Source organism: Hetaerina americana, unplaced genomic scaffold, assembly GCF_022747635.1.
Source record: "Hetaerina americana unplaced genomic scaffold, ioHetAmer1.1.p SCAF_8, whole genome shotgun sequence".
Taxonomy (NCBI): Eukaryota; Metazoa; Arthropoda; class Insecta; order Odonata; family Calopterygidae; genus Hetaerina; species Hetaerina americana.
In genome coordinates, this window is record NW_027287427.1 from 12,266,796 (window position 1) to 12,280,696 (window position 13,901).

General features: G+C 37.4%; 2 protein-coding genes across 3 annotated transcripts in view; one reads left to right on the forward strand and one right to left on the reverse strand.

Moving 5' to 3' along the window:
* LOC139698102 (gamma-tubulin complex component 2-like) overlaps nucleotides 1-13,901 on the forward strand; it is a 91,444-nt gene that overhangs the window by 22,201 nt on the left and 55,342 nt on the right. The window lies entirely within an intron of this gene.
* The window catches only part of pain (transient receptor potential cation channel family member painless), a 36,278-nt gene continuing 23,880 nt past the window's right edge, over nucleotides 1,504-13,901 (reverse strand). Inside the window, exons 2-3 of the mRNA XM_071597015.1 lie at nucleotides 6,139-6,340; nucleotides 1,504-4,332 (exon numbers count right to left, since the gene is read on the reverse strand). Of these exons, the coding sequence (XP_071453116.1) occupies nucleotides 1,750-4,332; nucleotides 6,139-6,318 (2,763 nt within the window). The 5' untranslated portion in view covers nucleotides 6,319-6,340 and the 3' untranslated portion in view covers nucleotides 1,504-1,749. The remainder of the gene's footprint in view (nucleotides 4,333-6,138; nucleotides 6,341-13,901) is intronic.

Consider the following 13,901-nt stretch of genomic DNA (forward strand, 5'->3'; position numbering starts at 1 on the left):
TATGACAGTATAGATATCAACCTGTTCAACTTGAATCATGTACAGTTGCTTGCAAAGGTCTGGGAAAAAATGAAAGTTTTTTTGTCATTTCTAGACTTGGTGATTCAATTCTTGCATAGGCGGAGTATTTCATGACAACCGGCGATTATAATTACATTAAATCTTCACTTTGGCTTTAATTCATCAATTACTTTCAAAGATTAAGCTTCATTGCCAAGTTTGGTTGGTACAGTTTGAGGACAACAATTGATACTGCTGCAACTGTATCCAGATTAAATCTTATGGCAAGCATGCCAGAGAGAATCACTACCGTTTCAAAGTTTGAGTCAGTAGAAATATCTTATTAATTCACAGTAAATCTTTATCAATCTTCATCATATAAAGTTAAGGCTTAGAGGTTGGAAGTTTGGGGTAATTAGATTATTGGCTTTCAACAGAAACTTTGTGTGCAAAGTATCTAACTTTCTTCCTTACAATTTCAGAAGCTAAATTGGTCTAGCAATAGATAATTGAACTGTGGAGACTTAGGAGAGGGCATGAGTTCAGTCCGGCAATCAATCTTAAATAATTGTTTTTTTTTTTAGAATTTATCCATTCTCTTGTCCGTGATAAGGTCGCATGTGATTTTTTTTGTTTACTATGTTGTGATTCAAATACTTCAGATTATTTTTATATTTCCTCTATCTGTTCCTTTTTATATTGTCTCTACACTCTCTCCCTAGTATGTTGAGCCATCACTACTCAATTGTAAGAAATTTTTAATATTCTTCTTTTACCCATGATTTTTATGTATTTATTAATCAGGGGGAGTTTTACATGATATTTTCTCATATTAATTTGTGTTGTGTGCAGTATTCTAATAGCCTTTCCATATTTTGTTCCTTTTTCTGATCCATACCTATCAATAGATTTTCCTTCCAGACACTCTCCAATAACAGAATATTGAATTTTCTTCATCTCTTAATTTTTTCTTTACTTCTACATTTGTAGAAATCTACAAGCTTGTTGCTTTCTTCAGGTTTCTCGCAGCAACTTCCTCTCTCATGACACCATATTTAAAACTTCATTCTTAGTCTTCTTATCCCCTCAACTTCCCTAGTAATTCTTATTCATTCCCTCTTCTCAAAGGGCATTAAACTGGTTTATCCATCCTCTTGCCTCAAAGATCAATTTTCGGATCCTTGCAGTGCTACATTCCATTTTAAACAAGCTTGAAATGTATTGCAAATTAAGAGTAAGCAGCTGTGTCATTCGGGGCTTGGAAGGGCATTGTTAGAGAGCAGGGGCATGGTTCTTAATAAGCCTTGTAGTAATTAACTGTGTCAGGCATTAACTAACTTCTAATAGGATTCATGCTGTAAAGTTATCACTTGTCTACATTTCACAGCATATGATTTAGGAAGTGCCATATTATGCTTAAAATGGGTTTTAGAAAACATGTAAATTGATTTATAATGCAGAAAAATGGAGCACAGGAAAAAAAAAAATCACTTAGAAAATCTGTTATTTTTTCGTAGTTTCCCATTTATTATAAAAAGCTTATATAATTATAAAAATTGCATTAAAATAAAATACTGTTGGTGTCCAAAAACTTAAAAACAGTGAAGGCATGTTAAATAACATTATCAGCTAACCTTAGCATTCATTTAGTTGTCTTAACAATGGCAACATCAGCTGCCTTAGAGCCAAATTATTCTTAAAAATATGTGAAATCACAACAAAAGGTCAGCACTTTGATTAATTCATTTTTCACATGGGTTCATTCTTTTGATGGTCATTGGTCAAAAGTTTCAGAGCTAGCTTTTGTAACAGATCCTCAATTCCATTTAATCTCTCTCTTATTTCATCCATCTCAGAGCGCTGTTTTCGTTTTGCTATGATACTTCTGGCCGCCTGTATTACTTTTCGGTCCATGGTACACGTGTGATTGCATGCATTCCTCTTGGAACAGCATCTTGGTTGTATTTTCCCTCCCCGATTCACCAAAACCTGAATGCTGTACAGTTCAGGGAAGAGAAGGATCTTTTCTCCGAGTCCGTTCCCGTACTTTTCAGGATTCCCAGCAAGTTTCTTATGATTGTCATGCTTATTGCAAATGCACCTCTGCAACTTGTTAAGGACCTCAGTTGGTTTTCCTAACATCATGGATTCCACGTGTGTTACGAGAGCCACACGTGATAAATAGCCCACCAATTCTGCCTTGTCCTGTACAGCCTGCGTGTCACTTACTGCAAGACCATTGAGGAGATTAAGGAGCACTACCGTAATGAGGAAGAGGAAGAGCAGAAACACAAGGTGGCTTGTGACCTGAAATGCATCCAGGGGGAGGTCACCAAAGTCCAGCTCCCCAGTGAGCATGACTGCAGTTTTGAGCACAGATCTGCCAGGATCTGCAAAGAAATTCTTTTCTTCCTCATCGCCTTTTTTGGGTTCTTCTTCATCTTCTGGCTCCCCCTTGTGAAATAGTATAAAGAAGCTGAGGGCAAATGCAACGATCAGCAGTGAGTACCAGGTGAGGAAGATGATGAAGTTGCGGGAAACAGTTGTGAACATTGTGATGTAAGTGGAGAGACCAGGATGCCGACCAACTAGGAGAACAAGCTCGATCCACAGCAGGAGAATGGAGACGGCTGCCAGGTGCTGCTTGATGTGGTGCTCCAAATTACTGAAGAGCATTATCATAGTTAGAACAATCAAGAGGACTTCCAGGAGGTTTTCTAAATTTTTCACATATTTCAGAGGTGATATCACCAATTGGAAAAACTCTCGTATGGCAAGTACTACAAGCAAAATCGAAGATACTACATAACATACATCGGTCCACTCCATTTCACCGCTATTTTCATCTACTGATAGTTCTGTGCCATATTTTCCAAGTATGTAGGCGGTGAGAAAGGCAACAAACAATGAATAAAACGTAAGATTTCCATAAAAAATCCATCGAATGCGGTGCCATTTGAGAAACAAAAAGCTACTGATAATGGGATGTTTGAGTAATCTTTGGTGCTCCTTTGAGTTGCAAAAGTATGTCAAGGGCTCAGTTTCCCTAGCTGGTGGACAAAATTCATCCCCATCTTCTGATATAGCAGTACAGTTATTTGATGAGTTGGAGGGTGGGACAATCATAGTGTAATCAAATGTTATCTCATAGTCTTCTTCACAAGGTGCTTCTCCATTTGTTCCAATGCAGTCATCCATAAACTCCTCAATTATTGAAGGAGTTACCCTTGATATTGCTGGCTCTCCCATTTTGTTTCGAATCCCCACGTAAGACCCAGCACGAAGTAGGACCGACACCATCTCTTCAACCTGTCTACCACCCCCGTCAAGGTTTTGAGCTGCATAATGTAAAGCCGTATTTCCCAGTGCATCAACTGCATTCACGTTTAACCTTTTGCTGTTTGGGGTTCGATTATCTATGTCATGGATGGCTTTAGTAAGAATCCCCATGCATTCCTTGTAATCCCTACCAGGGATTCCACTTTTTTCCATTCTTGCCACTTTGTGTAATGCTGTTTCTTTCCTGGAATCATCACTGACAGTAATGTCAGTCATTTTATGCGAAACCAAGAGACGGAGTGCATTACTATTACCTTGGTAAGCTGCTATCAGTATAGGTTTCCATTGTGTGCCAGGACAAGTTGCGTTTGGGTCTACACCTGAGCAACTGAGGAGGGCTATGATGAATTCCTCTAAGCCATCATGTTCACACGCATACTGTAAAAGAGTATATTTACCATCGTGAATGCGGCCTAAATCTACCCCTTTGCTCACGGCAGTGGGTAGTAAGTTTTTGAATTTACTCAAGTTTTGCTCGTGCTGGTATTTGAAAAGAAGTTTGTCAACATCATCCTCTTCGGCTTGATCATACATATCTGGCGGTGGCAATTTCTCAAATATCTCTGGCAATTTTTCCTCAATAAGAGAGCGGACTGTCTTCCCAATGCCGGAATCTATATCTGGATTGGCTCCATATGATATGAGTAGCTGAGCTGCGCTTTTATGATCCCTGATCAGCGCAAGGCGAAGGGGGGTGGCTCCTGATCTGTCTTGTTCATTGATAGAAGATCCAGCATCAAGCAGTGCTCGCAAGGCTTCCACGTAGCGTTCATGGTACTTCACTCCAGAAACTCCATTAGTGGCTAAGTGTAGGGGAATCCTCTTGTAGTCATCCAGGGCAGCAATATCTGCTCCGTGCTTAATCAGCATTTTCACCATATCAGCATGTCCCATCTCACTAGCCACATGGAGTGGGGTCTTCTTGCGGACTGTGTTGTATCCATTTGTGTTGGCACCATGGTCTATCAAGACTTTGGCTACCTCGGTGAATCCCTGTGAAAGAAAGAATTATTACTTTATTGAGAATGATTAAATATTTATGTCACAGAAGGAAACCTTAGATTTATATTGAAATTAAGTGAGCTCATTTATAAGTAGTCTTTTACTTGTCCTTTTACTCATTTAATAGAGTGTTAATTTCTGTCTGGTGCCGTGGTATTTCTTTAGCAGGATATATTTTTGTAATCATGCCAACCATTGCTTTGATAACTCTTAGACTTGGGCTTTGAGGGGTTGAACTAAAAACTAAAGAGTTCAATCAATTCAATGCAAAACAAGGTGGCTGAATGTTCCATTGCATTGCGAATGATCATTCACTCATACACTCAACCCCATATTTTTCCGTTGATGATCAAGTGGGAATAGAGGAAATAATCATAGGTGGAAATTGTATTGAATAATCTTCTTTGTGTGTATTTTTTTCATTTAATTTTTTCAATGGTTGGGGGTTCAAGGGTTTTTTCAATAGATTGATAAAGGGCCAAATGGAAATTTAACAGAACAAATGCAAAAAACAGATTTAGTTTCACCAAGTCAGATGGTTATGGTAAAAGCTGCAGAATTCTTTTGGTCTCGTTTTATTTGCCTCTGGATTGGATGTACTAGATCATTTTCAAGTGAGGTTCTTTCCAGGTTAAGACCTTTTTAATAGAAAAAGTAGAGAAGAGTTCATTGGTTGAAGAAGAGATTCGTAAATTAAAAGTTGGGGAAATCTAAAATCCAATATTGGCTAGGTCCAGAGATGGCAACTATGCACCTCATATCCCTTACTTCTGTTTCATTCATTAAAACCTGCTCTAACATGATTTCCTCCCATTGCCTACCTCTCATACACAAAATCCTCAGCCCTAGTTTGTAAATGAACATCAAAACCAATTGTAAATAATGCTAGTTGAATTTGCAAAATTCCTATTTGTGAATGCATACATAGTTGGTAAGAATTAGGCTTTTGAAATATGGCTTCCCCATTTTCCTCCCCATCATATCTTAGTTAATTTCTCTCCATTCTCTTTTGAGTTATATATATATATATATATATATTATACATTTATATTTATATATATAACCATATCTGTACATAATTTGCAATGCATGCACATTTTTAGGCATGTAGTTCTTCATGCAAGAGGCCTGTATGTCTCTTAAGAATTTTAGGCCAACCTTAGTGAGAGGTTTGTTAGTAGGGAAATGAAACTTACTTTTGTTGCCATTTAAAACTCAGTTAGGCAGCTAATAATATTGTGCTGTAATATGCTCCATTGATTTTTTTTTGATTGTTCCACAAATCTCAGAAACTGGAGGAGATAGAGATGTGGTAAAACTGTGTGTGAACTTCGGAACCATTTTCTTGATTCACTTTAAATCTATTTTGCAGTATTTGGAATCCCACCTAAAATAAGGCATCTGTGGCCTTGTGGCTTTATTAGGAACAGAATAACTGTTGTAAAACAGCCATTACTGTTCTTGAACTGAAGTCCTAATTCTTGTTTTTAAATTTCATTATTATGAATTGCTTTGCCTGTTAAATACCATAATCAATGTTTTAAAATATTAATTTATGAAAAATATAATATAAGCTATCACAACAGCAAATATTACGATGAAGTCCTCACAACAAATCTCTTAATAGTGTTTTGTAAACAGTTGGCAAACTAATACTAATGTATGTAAAAACAATTTGTGGAATGATATCCTCACTTCATGCATGATATCCCCACTCTGTTCCTATGGTGATTGCTATTGTAAATGTGCCTATGTTTAAAGTATGTTCCTTGCTGAAATCCACTTGGAACTGCTTACCTTAGTTGCTGCTATGTAGAGGCATGAACCGAAATGGGGTTTGCCATACACATACTCCGGATTTGCATTCCCAATGCATTGCTCAACATCTTCGACTGAGTTCTTTGTAATGGCAACTAAAAGATCTGCCTGAGCAGAAGCGTTATAGTTTTCTGAGTCATCTCTTGTCTGTAGCTCCATGCTGAGATCAGGTGTGCCAAATCTGTCAAAATAAATAAATGCAGGAAATTATTAGCGTTATACAAAATAAAGAGTAATTTGGAAAGTCAAAATATGATAGCCATTAGTAAAGCTATTGAGAAAACAGGCATCGCATTATGACAAGAGTTACTTAAATTTTTATAAAGCCAATCCCAGAAAAGCTTACCCCTGAAGATGGTATGAATTATGGCTTAATATATAAAAATACTGCTTCTTATGTATTCAATGTCATATCTCCCTTCAGTTTGTTTCCTCCATGAAAGTTCAAACAAAAAGGATATTTTTTATTTTTGACTACTCATCATTCCTTTTGTTGCTTTCAGCTGCTCAAATCGAAAAAGTGCATTCTAAATTCTAAATATCCATTGTGTCCCTATGGGACTATTTAAATAAAGTTATTTCATGATTAGTAGAAAACTTGGTATGATGGCAAATACAAATATGTAACATGGGTACTTGGGCACTTTTTATGGTGGCACTACTTTGTAATTATTGCATATTTCAAATTATTTATTGTTCCATCATAGCATCATAGTTTTTTTTTAACTTTAGACATTGGCGTGATTCTTTGTCCGGTGCATGCAATTAGATTGGAACACGGAAACATTCTCGATAAATTAGAGTTGTTGAAAACATTTTTTCTCTCTCTCCTACATTGTATGGTTGTATGTTGTCAAAGCTTAAAATGTTAAAAAAATCATCTTCATAACAAATATCCAAATTCTCAAAATTAACTGACTTAGATAGTTAGAGATACTTGGGGTTAGAGACCTTTTACAGGAGCCACTCACATTTTATCTGCCTGCCAAATGTGTGTAGACTAGGGACATTAGCACTATGGATGCCACTCATCCATTCCCCTTCCAAGCCCAACATTGCTTATCGTCAGTGACCTTACCGGCATTGACGATAGGTAAAGATAAGTAAAAGTAAATTTGAAAATGGATTTTTGAGAAGCCATTTGTGGCATAGAAAGAAGCTGGAACTCTCAAAGATATAGATAGCCGTCATGGGAGAAAATCAGATTCTAGCATACAATCACTGACATAAACCAAATCATAACTTTGGAAATTTAGAAAATGTAATCAATGTACTACATTAAATTCCAGTAGTATGAAGATGTAATTCCAAAAATAACTATAAAAAGCTGGAATAAGTCCTTTCTCAGCCAAAGAAAACCAAGAGAATTCTAAGTGAGCATTAATCTGCTTTTAAGTTTAACAGAGATGTTATGTGTGCAGACTGTACACTCATTACATTATTTCCTGCTCCAATAGGAGTTTTTTTCCCATATTTTGCTTCACAGTTTACTGGTGCAGTAAGAAATTTACCTCAATTAGGCTAACTACTTATTAGAAATTATGTAAATATATCATATATTTGCCAGTAAATTTCTTAAGGATGTCTAGGGTAAATAGAGATTTAAATCAAAAAGTAAGCATTTTAATTCTTCACAATGTCACATTGTTCCTTGAATACATGTACATGAAGTGATATCAGGAAGATGTAGTTTCTTAACCAGGAGATAGATACTGTAATTTTTCTATCTTTCGAAGTAAAATAATATTCACCAGGGTGTTACAAGCTATCTCTCTCTTTGTTGTGTTAACCTTAAAAACATGCCATCATTAACAAGTCACACGAAACAATCGGTGGAGAACCTGTAAGTGCAGAAACAAGCATCATTAGAGATGTTGGATTTTTTCCTAGACCTGCGAAGATCTATTGGATTTATGTATTGCTTTAACTAGAACAAACTTCATAAAATAGCTGGACTTTCAAGATAATTGATCATTGAAGGCCTAGGTTGTACATTTAATTTTTATTTTAGGAGAGGTGGACAAAATGTTAATGTGATATTCTTAGATTTCAAAGAAACTTTTGATAAGTTTCCCAGTCCAAACTGATTTACAATCTTCAGGGTACTGCAGTAAACACAAATAACAAAAATTGGATTCAGCAATTCCTCTCCAACTTGAGCAAAGATACTTGTGGCAATAGATAGTTTGAGCTCCAAATTTGAAAAGGAATTTCAACTTCCCAGATGACAATTGTGTAGGCACCTCACTGTGAGTGATGCTATCAGCTATAAAATCCATGTAAGATTATTTCGTAATTTACATTTTGTACATATACAATGAGTCATGCGCATAAAATATTTTTGTGCGACAAAGGAATATCCATTAATAGTGCAGATTTGCTAAGGATATGCATCCAAATTATGTGTGGGCTGAAGGATTGTTAGGAGAGACTATAATTAAATGCATAAAGAAATGATTAATGAAGAAATTCATGTGAAATACTACATGTTATAGTTCTGAAACATGATCAGTGAAGAGAATGTACGAGTGCAGACTTTGGTAGTGTGACTATGGATAATAATTAAAAAAAGGTGGTCAGAGAGGAAGGAAACAAAGGATTAGTCATTGTAAATGAGGAAAGAAATTTGTTGGGAAAAAGTGAAAGAGATAAAAAGTGAATGATGAGACTTGAATTGAGAGTTTGTGGGCTGTTGACAGCTGAGGAAGGAAGTATAAGCATATTAGGAAAGCTGGGAAGAGAGGATGATAATTTTCATTTTGGTCACATGTTTGCCAGATGTCTGCCATGAGGAGGTGCATAAGGAATTACTGTAGGGAAGTATGCTAAATGCTGTACTTTTGAAAGACACGGTGATATTTGATTATTTTCAAATCTTATAAAACCCTGCTTGTAGTCAATTATGCATATAATAATTCAAGTGGAAATTTAGCTAGTAATGATATTATTGGGTTTATAGAGAAAATGTTTGTATATTTGCTGAATATATAGCACATACAGGTATGTACAGCATATAATAGGTGAAGTTACTTCGGCCAGCCATTGGAGTCATTTTGTCCTATTTAAAATGCTTTTGACACCGATTACTGCATCGGAGAGGAGGGTGAGAAAAAAATCTGACATCGTATACAACATTCGTTGTCCTCCCTCCATTGTTCCGGCGAATATAAGCTTTACCCTCCGACTCTATTTCTTCCCCCCTACAGCAAGTCTACCAATTCGTAGAAATACGGTACTCTTATGGATAAAAACCGTGGACCATTAGAAAATTCACCTTGAGACTTATGGTGTGGAATTATAATTCATGTGCGACTAACGAATGATTGTGGGATATGCAGCGTTGACCGCGGATCTTTTTGTATTGGGGTTCGCGTGTGATGCTAAATATTCTGAACAAGCACGCACCTTCCTCGTCGCGTCTCCAGCCCTACATTTGGAAGAAATGATTCGTCGAGACAGGATCATAATCCTGAGCACTAGCGAACGGTCACGTAACATTCCAAGTCCTTTGGTAGTGGGAGAAGTTTGAGTTAAAAGTAAATACGCGTCGGAAGGAACACCCAGGATTATCCGGAAGTGGAGGAGCCCTCTGCGGCGCCATAACGGCTTGGTGTTTAAATTCGGATTCGGATAGACATCGTTGAGAGGGATCGAAAAGTAGGCACCAGGCCTAATTTTGCCTGGGTGCTTACTCCGGCCATTACGAATGTCGAATGCCGACTCCAGCATAGTCATTAATATAGTTTTGTTGTGGTGTGATGCTTTTGCTTCAGTTTTGTTATCGGTTCGGAGCGACCAAAGGTGCCGTTGCTTTTTTTTATTCTTTTTCTGATATTGCCTCTGATATCTTCCTCGTTGTACTCTGGGTGTAAAAAAATAATCATGCAAATTGAATGTTATATTTTTTTCTGACTCGTCTCATTTGAAGTACATTCCACTTTACTTTTCTCATTACTCTCCAGAAGTATGCATTTGAAATAGCTCAATTCATCTGTGCCTCTACCACCCACGTTCAAATCACATTCATCACGAAGAGCTTGAGGAAAGCACTGAGTGTATTCCAAATCAAAGACATGGCCTTGGCTGCGATCTCACCTCCTCTCGGCATTTCCCATTCGCGTGCTGCATTTCGTCGATATTGAAAATGTAAATACCCCGGTGGTGCCTTGGTATTTATCGGGCGTGGGTTTCAGCCGATGCTAATAAACGAAAGTTTGGGACACGATGGCATGCTCAGTACTGTTTTTAATCGCTACTTCTCTACTTCGTTGATATACCTTTTTACTTAAGAGTGGCGTGGTTAAGTTCTGGGTCAATGACCGCCCGCGGGACCTGACTTCGATTCAGGTTAACACCTCTGGTCACCCTTTGCTTAATCCAAGGCTGTGTGATTTTTTGAGTATTAGATCCTCATGGGAAACCACAAAAGGCACAGGGAGGGAAACTGGCCCTCAAGAGAGTCTACGTTTCACATGCCATTTCCACGCTGAGCTCTCCCCTCGTCTATCAAACTAACGATTAGGTTGATTGCTCTGGTTTTTTTGCACATTTTCATCGGCAATATTAGACCAACTAAATGTTACCAACAGGGAGTGGAGAAATCTTCTTTACACTGTTAACCAACCTAATTGCACCAAAAAATATCATTTCGATTTGGAGAAAGGATATGTAACGACTTCCTTTAAAATCAAATTAAGAGTTCGATCTCGTATGTGATATATCCCTCGAGTACTATATGAGATGTATGTAATATCTGACGAAGGAATCCGCTATTAGCTGTAGTCAAAATATTTGTGTTTTATTAATTTCTCTCGCGCAGACGATAAAATCTGGGTTTGGAATTTGGAGGCGTGACGGTATGAATAATTGGTTTCGAATGCCGAGATTTATTAATGACTCTACGCTGATGAATCTTTTCGAATTTAATTTCAAGCGTGAATAGGCATACACCGTACGGTGAAAGTTGATTTGAAAGCCAACTGTCGAGGGAAACCTGAGTTGAAATAGACAAGTGTAGCCCACGGAAGTTACTTCCCGGGCGAAGTAAATATCCGTCGTTTTCAGGCAAAGAGTGTCATTATTATAAAAGGACAAACTCAACATGCAGTAAATGAGCATGAACGAAATTGAATATATTCCCCAGCAGCCGTTTGTGGGAGGTTTGTATCCAAATGCCCGAAGCAAACAGCATACAAATAAAAATGTATTTATTTCGTTGATATTCGGTGGCATGTAGATTCTCATTCACAGTTATAGCTTTGATATTTTGTTTCAAATCATATTTTAATCATGAGAGAATTTGCGTTGAAGAAAGTTACAAATCAAATTGACTATAATTTCTTGTTATAACATTTGGGATTCTTTAACGAAAGAGTTTTAGTTTCAAAACCTTTACACGTAGTTATTGTACGGACATGAAGTCTTGAATTGGGTTTCTATTAGCCATAATTTGCTCGTCTGATATCGACTATAATGTCCCCTGCTTGTAAATGATAGTGTAACAGAAATGTTAGATATACTGAAATGGGAGAGTTTGAAAAATAGAAGAAAAAGGAGTAGGTTAGGCGCGATGTATAGAATTGTTAAAAAGGACGAAGCGTGGGAAGATTTATGGAAAGGGATAGAAAAGCCTAACTTTAAGGGAAAAAACGACCATAGCCTCAAAATAAAAATAAGGACTCAAAAAACAAATAAGAAAAAATACTCTTTTTTAAATAGAACCATAATTGATTGGAACCAGCTGCCTGGAGGTTTGTTTGAGCCCTTTCCATCCAATTTTAGAAGTTTTAAGTTGAAATGTAAAGAAGCCACTGGGTAATAAACTTCATTGTAGTCATGAAAATATTGTTTGTATGTGATGTGGACGGCATATTGTATGTGATGTGGAAGTTTGTTTGTATGTGATGTGGAAGTGTCATTATGTAAAAATATTTTATCTCTTCTGTTTTTATGTGTTCGTATGTAATTTTCGTTGTAGGGTTATCTTTGACCTAACCTGACCGTTGTCACCAGGAAATTTGCCTAATTGCAACGTAATTGTGTAAATAATAAATAAATAAATTTGGCGGCTTCTTTTATAAACTCGTCGATAATACGAGAACCACGGTTTCAAGCATCGAATCAGATTTTGACGTGATGTTTCATTGAAAGTTTTTTTGAGGGAATTAATTTCTCGACGCCAATATTCTGATTAGTGCTGGGTCGATGGACGTGAATGTGAATTGTGCCTTTCGCATAAAAAATATTTTGCGTTCGGTGCCTTCTACCAAATTTTCGTCCATCTGTCACGTGTTTTCTGGGGCGCACTCGACGAAGTAAGCGCTCCTCCTTTTCCGAGCCTTTTTTGGTGTCACTCGCCAAGTGAAAAGAGGCTGCGCACAGGCGATTTTGCTGCCGGAAAAAAATGAGCCCCTCACCGTGTCGGGCGGAAATGCGACTTAATAGTGGTTGAATGGCCGACCGGACTACTGTCTACGAAAAAAATTACGGCACCGAAAAAATAACAGGGATGCGTCCGACTTGATACCGAATCCAAAAGAAAGTTTGGTGCTCTCTGAGCTATTGCACGACACCGGGTCCGATTGAATACGACTCGAGCATTGTGATGCCTCATGTTACGTGATAGACTCCATCACAACCACTAACCTCTAGCAAATAACGGGAAAATGAGGGGCGAACGAACAATATCCCGTCAGGGATATATTTACTTTAAAACAATACAGAACTAGAAGAAAAAGATGGGGACAAAGTAAGAAATTTTTAGTTTTTTCTGTTCTGAAGTTTGGTAATGCTCTTTGTACACATGATTCCGTGCTACTTTCGTGGTTATAATTGTTTTGATGCTTGAGCCTTATTCTCAAATGGGTTGTGTGCAGTAAGCCCTTTGTACTCACCCCATTGATAGTTCGCAGATTAATGGGTAGAAATATAATAACTAAATAATTTTCAGATTATTCCACTATGTTGATATTTTAATGAAATAATAATGCACGGTTATTGTAATTGCCCTGTTGTCCACTTCAAGTCTGTTGGAATAGACCACGGGATTGTACCAGAATATGCAGGAAGCTTCGTCGAAAGTGTATTCGGGGCTATGGTGTGATCCTAGTAGAAAATACAATAATTTCAATCTTCCCTTGTGATATCGTTCATTTTGTACGTGTTGGACCCTTAAGTTTGAAAGTGATGTTTGGAAGAAGAAATACCCGTTCATGTTTACTAACAAAATATTTCAATGGAACGAAAACTTGGCGATTGAGCCCGACTGCGCGTTTAGAAAGTTACGGGTTGAAACGTTCCGTTCGAAACGTGGGTGACCGCTTCTTTCGTCTGCATGCCTAATCATGGAAGGGCGAGCGTACTCTCATTCTTCCCTCGCTTCCGGTCTGAGGACTCCATCAAAGCATTGCTATCTCGTTTTCCTGCCGGTGGACCACTCTCCGGACGAGCGCCATTCTTGTTCAACTAAACGGAACGTTATTCTAACCCCCTAGCCTACCTTGTGCGGAATGTATCTATTCATTGTTATGCATTTACGTAAATGTAGTGAATTTAAAAAACATAAGGACAGCGTTTAAGGAAGTATCCGTGGGGGAAAAGATAAAAATGCAATGGTTTCGTCATATACCTATATTACTTTAAAGTGTGCGTGAGTAACTGTTCAGAATCGTTTTATCACTTTCAATTTGTGATTAATTAGTTTGAAAAATGCTCATGAATTCTGAGTTTAATTATTTCTAATA